The sequence below is a fragment of the Cebus imitator genome, unplaced genomic scaffold (assembly GCF_001604975.1).
Source record: "Cebus imitator isolate Cc_AM_T3 unplaced genomic scaffold, Cebus_imitator-1.0 Scaffold65, whole genome shotgun sequence".
NCBI lineage: Eukaryota > Metazoa > Chordata > Mammalia > Primates > Cebidae > Cebus > Cebus imitator.
In genome coordinates, this window is record NW_016107380.1 from 5477282 (window position 1) to 5483360 (window position 6079).

Genomic DNA, 6079 nt, shown 5'->3' on the forward strand with positions numbered 1-6079 from the left:
ACACACACACACACACACACACACACACCCAGACTCATTAGCTAACTTAGTGGAAAAGACACTTTGATTCCTTCTTACATGTGAATTTAGCTCATAGAACTAGTGAGGGAATATCACTATCATGGGAGGACATGGAAAACACACAGGACTCTGAGCTACTCCTAGTTTTACCCCTCATTAGCCTGTAACTTGGCTTTTCTGCTCCATCATCTATACAAGAAGAAGAGCAGTGACTAGCACCCACAAGTCTCCCTGGATAGACTTAGCAGGCAAGGTAACCCACCATTTAAGAGCACAGGTTTAACCTCAGGCTGAATTATGATTCAGATAGTGGCCTGGTCATTTCACTAGCTGTGTGACCTTAGCATCAATGTGCCTGGTGCATAGTAAGTGTCGAATGATCAGCCCCTGTCATTTCTCCTTTAAAAATTGTACAGTACTCCACCAATATTCACTTCTATTATCTAAAGATGCACATAAAACAAGATACCCAGTAATAGAATATTCATCAAATGCCGTCTCGGTGTCCAGTATCATCTCCTTCCTTATCGCCAAAGCCAGCCTGCCCTCCTCAGATAGGACACTCACATCTCTCACATGCTTACAGAGCCGAATGGCCAGCCATAACTCCATGCCACAGTCTTTGAAGACTTAGCCAGCTGTATCAGTTAACAACCTCACTAAAGGTTATCCATCAGAAAGAAGGGAAGCAAGTCCTAATTATTCTTGTCAGAGAAGTCATTAGATGCGTACCATGGCTTCTATACAGTCTGTCTGGTATTTATGGAAACAGCACACACCACAGGAAAATGTTGCCAAAGCAGATGAGTATTTAACCTAAGTATTCAATAGGCTATACTAATCCATTTCAAAGGTAGGTAATCTACCTCCAGAGAATCTTTCTGGCTCACTACAGTTCTGACGTTTGCTCAAGCTGTAAAATTTTTATTTGGGTTCCATAGCTACTTCAATAAATCAAACTTGCCTTTTCTCCCCCTCCTGTTACATAGTAAAACCATGTGGAATATAGTTCCCAGTCTGAGTGATTTAACCTCATTCCTATTTAATTTGTCAGAAGCAAGCATCACTGATTTTTTTTAACCCTCTGGTTGAAAGTCTAGGGCCTCCTTTCTAAATGAGAATACTATCCTTGGGATATTGGATTTCATTATTGGCTAGTTTCTGTTTAATCTTGGAGAAATCTCTGCAAAAGGAAACTATGTTATTTTCTTTCCAGGAATTTAATATAATTGCTCCATACTCTTTAGAGTTTGACTTGGTTCAATTTCTCATGTTTATAGGCACTAACAGATACCAATATGTGAATAAAATGCATGATCTAACTTCTAAAAAATAACACCTAGGATCTGACATAAAGATGTGCGATGCTCTGTTGGACAGACAAACGAAAACTGCATGATGTGGCTTTATCCCTCTTGATTAGTATATCCCAGACCAACATTTGAAGATGTCCACCATATCTTGTTCTGTGCCTACAAAATACTTACATAAAATGACTGGAAGATTTTTACAGGAAATTTCTTAAATAATTTATCATGAGAATGAGTCATGTAGAAGCAACAAGGCTAAATTAACATACCCTTCATATGTAATGGAAATCCAGTCTTTTCCCTGGGAACTCATCTAATGCTCTCTTCTATAATTTTTGGGAGAATACAGTAAAAGCATTTAATACATTAATGATATTAGCAAAACAAGGACTTATGTAAGAGGCTTTACTTGGGTCATTTTAAGTATTACAGAATTACAAGATAAAGGGGTGTGGGCTTCTGGAGATTACTAAAATGTTGATATAGAAATTCCTTGCGCAGAGAGAAGGGAGATAAAACATATTATTCTAAGCCAGAAAGTCTATACTGTGAACCAATCTCTTTACAGAAATAAGTATTTTAAATCTCAGAAATGGGAAATGATCATGGAACCCCCACTTGTGACCTATCAAAGTCAGGTTACGATCAAGTTTTATTTCATGTTAATAATAACATTACCCAAAGTATAGTTATCTTATCATTAATTTTCTAGCAGCTTGGCCAAAATGTTTATCTAAAAGTATACTACAAAAAATTAACTTCAGGCTAGGTTTGTTGTGAACTGAAGTATTTTCCTCCAATCCTGATATTTAAATAGTTAAAAATAATAAAATAATAGCATGTTTCCTGATCATCATCTCCCCATTGCTCCTCCCTTCTAAGCACCCCGGCCTCCAGCAATCACCACCACTCTCTACTTCTATGAGATCAACTTTCTTCGATTCCACATGTGAGTGAAATCATGGTATTTGTCTTTCCGTGCATGGTTTTATTTTATTTAACATAGTGTCTTTTGGGTTCATCCAGAGTTATAGTTAAATTGGAGGAATAAATTTCAGATCTATTTTATAGCAAGATAATTATATTTAGTGACTATCTATCTATCTATCTATCTATAGACAGGGTCTTACTCTGCTGCCCCGGCTACAGTGCAGTGGTATGATCTTGGCTCACTGCAACATCTGCCTCCTAGGCTCAAGCGATTCTCCAGCCTCAGTATCCCAAGCAGCTGGACTACAGGCACACACCACCATGTCCTGCTAATTTTTGTAATTTTCTGTAGAGCTATGATTTCGCCATGTTGCCCAGGCTGGTCTCAAACTCCTGGTCTCAAGCCATCCCCCTACTTTGGCTTCCCAAAGTGCCGAGGTTACATGCATGAGCCAGATGCCCAGCTACAATATATTCTTGAAAAACAAACAGTGGCTGTTACGTGCTCTCACCAAAAAAATGATGTAATGCATTTGTTAATTCGCTAGATTTAACCATTCCACAATGTATACATACTTCAAAATCATGCTGTACATAATAAAGCATACTACGATATCTATCAATTAAAAAAATTATAGCATGTAACAAAAGCCCTTATCTTTTTAAGTATTTTGGAAATCTCACTGTAAAGACTGATTTATTGTTTTTCTTTTTTCTGACAGTGTCTGATTTTCTTCTCAGACATTAACTAAAAGTACTAAGGTTTATAATGGTGTCATTGGAGAGTCCATTAAAATAGGCTTTCCATGATTTCTGGTAGAGTTAACCTGTGTCAGCTCCTATCCTCGGCAAGGCTAGCAGAAGGCACTGCTGGGCTGAATAGAATCAGAAAGCAAGTGTAAGTTTTCAAAACAGGTGCTACTGTTCACATAACCATTAAACATTCTGCTTGTGCATAGCTCCTAGAAGAATGGGTACTTCCTCATTTTAATTTTTAACACAAATCTCTGTATTCCACAAAAACTATTCCTGGAAGAATTTCCAGAATAATATATAATCTGTGAGTTGTGTCTCTTAGTATGACACCAAAGCTCAGTCTCCAGTATTTGGAGACCTAATAGCAGAAGAAAGATTCACAGGCTGTACTTGGAAGTTACAGAAGTGGTTAGCTTAGCAGTTGGCCTCGCCTCTTTTTCAAGAGTGGCACAGACAGTGAAGTAAAACAAAGCTAGAGGGGGTCACTCCGTGGTGCCTAAGAATGCCAGCTGCCAAACTTAAAGGATAAGGTAAAACTGCACATTCCAGAATCAAAGAGAGTTAAAGATGAATGAGATCCTCAAGATCAGCCAGCTCAGGCATCATCAATATTCACTGTGTTTAAGAATCACTTGGGATGCTGGTGAAAGCTGCACCTTCCTAGTCCCATCCACTGAGATTCTGACTCAACAGCAGGAGCAGCACTGGTACCAGCAGTGATATATGACATTTCTAAAGCACTTGCTTTGTGCCAGATACTGTGCTATGTTTTTTTAAAATGTCACCTTATTTCATTCCCAAAACAATCTTATTCGGTAGGTACTACTATTGCCCCCATTTTACAGACAAGGAAATCAAGGTAGAGTGACTGAGGCATCTGCCCAAGGACATTCTGCTAGGAGGCAGAAGAATAAGAATTCAAACCCAGGCTTGTTTCAGAGTTTGAACTCTTAATCATCACCCTGAACTACCCACCAACAGGGTAAGGGTGAGGCCCAGGGCATCAAGAAAATGTCATAAGTCCAGGCAATCTTTTCTGCTTGGAGAAACTGAAACCAGGAGAAGTGCAGTCTCTTATCCAAGAAAAAAATCCTTCAGTGCACTTACAGGAAGAAATCCACCCCTGGATGACACCAACTATTCCTGAATATTCCTCAACATATGTTCCTCTAGGGAGGAAAAGGACAGAATGCATTATTAAAAGCTTTCTTGTTGGTCCCTGCTGCGTTACCGTGACCAAGGCGCTGTTACAGGGCAGAGTTTCTCTCCTTTTCTGTCCAACTCACCATTCACTCAGAAAATATGACACATTCTGGTCAGCATAAGGGACCCCCAATCATGACGATTCTTAAAAGGTAAAGCAGGAGGGAGAGATGCTATCATAATGGGAAGGTGGTAATTGGACTGAGGGAGATAAGTTTCATATAACCTGAAGGAAAAAAAAGATGTGATTCTGATATATCTCCCAACTGTGGTCTTTCTCCTCCTAACCTGACCATTCTGAAATCCAGTATATATCAAAGTATTATCATTATGATTGCTTTAACATATGAAAGTAGGCAGACTACCCAGAATAATCAGATCTACCCCACACTGGAATTACTCACATACATTCTCTTAAAAGGTTACAAATATACTAACAGCCTTTAATGCAGAATGAGTCCAAAATGTCACAAATTTATGGAAATTTGTCCCTTTTTGATGTTAAACCATCAGAGTAATTTAGGGAGACCATGAGCAAGAATAACAACCATTGTTTGGAATGAAAGATGAGCTAGCATGACCACAACACAGAGGCATTTTCAGATAACAAGTGCAGGGGATCAGAATGTGTTCCTGTCCCAGTGACGCACACTGGTGGCCACGTCAAACCAACCTTCATCACTTCCACCTGCAGGTCCTCGTTGAGTGAAGGCGTCACTTTCACGGCATTCAGGATCTGATTAAGCAGCTGCTTCTCATCAGAGTCTGTTTCCATGGATACAAACCTCTCTTCCGACAGAAGCTTCTGTAAAGAGGCACAAGGCAGTGATCACAGACAGGCTCTTCCCTGCTTCCTTATTCGGTTGTATCTTATTATGGATTGATGATCAGTTTTCTTACTGGGGGGGTGGTGCGTGTAGCTGGAGGCTATTAGGAAAGAACTCATGCTATGTGCCATTAAAAAGAAAAATTCGGCTGGGTTTGGTGGCTCACGTCTGTAATTCCAGTACTCTGGGAGGCCGAGGTGGGTGGATCATGAGGTCAGGAGTTCGAGATCATCCTGGCCAACATGGTAAAACCCCATCTCTACTAAAAACACACAAATTAGCTGGGGGTGGTGGTGGGTGCCTGTAATCTCAGCTACTTGGGAGGCTGAGGCAGAATTGCTTGAACCCGGGCCAGGGCGAGGGGCGTGGAGGTTGCAGTGAGCCCAGATCATGCTACTGCACTCTAGCCTGGGTGACAGAGCAAGACTCTGTCTCAAAAATAAAATAAAATAAAATAAAAAAATAACGCAAATGGTTTTTGGCAAAGACCTTTTCCTGCTATTGGATTATTCTAAATTTCATCAAATAAAACTCTAACATGCTGGCCATATAGGGTATTTAGGTGGTAGGGCTGAAGAATGCTCCTGCTAAGAGGAATCAAGCCCTGCCCAACAGTCACACACACACATACACTTTCTAAATGTGGCTTCATCACAGGAAAGAAGGTCTTATAGACAACAAGTTCATTTTTCAGGTTTTTATCTTTTACTTTCTAATGTGAGCTGTCATTTATCCAGGAATTATTTAGAAATCCAGAAATCTTAACGCATTTCCCCATCAGAAAATGCATCCTAAAAACCTAAACAGGCCGGGCGCGGTGGCTCAAGCCTGTAATCCCAGCACTTTGGGAGGCCGTGGCGGGTGGATCAAGAGGTCAAGAGATCGAGACCATCCTGGTCAACATGGTGAAACCCCGTCGCTACTAAAAATACAAAAAACGTTAGCTGGGCATGGTGGCGCGTGCCTGTAATCCCAGCTACTCAGGAGGCTGAGGCAGGAGAATTGCCTGAACCCAGGAGGCGGAGGTTGCGG

At 40.5% G+C, this 6079-nt stretch overlaps 1 protein-coding gene across 3 annotated transcripts in view; it reads right to left on the reverse strand.

Moving 5' to 3' along the window:
• Window positions 1–6079, reverse strand: part of ARFGEF3 (ARFGEF family member 3) — a 176530-nt gene that overhangs the window by 123750 nt on the left and 46701 nt on the right. For all 3 annotated transcript variants that reach the window (XM_017530437.2, XM_017530435.2, XM_017530436.2), the window contains one exon: window positions 4894–5025. In XM_017530437.2, coding sequence (XP_017385926.1) covers window positions 4894–5025 — 132 coding nt within the window. The remainder of the gene's footprint in view (window positions 1–4893; window positions 5026–6079) is intronic.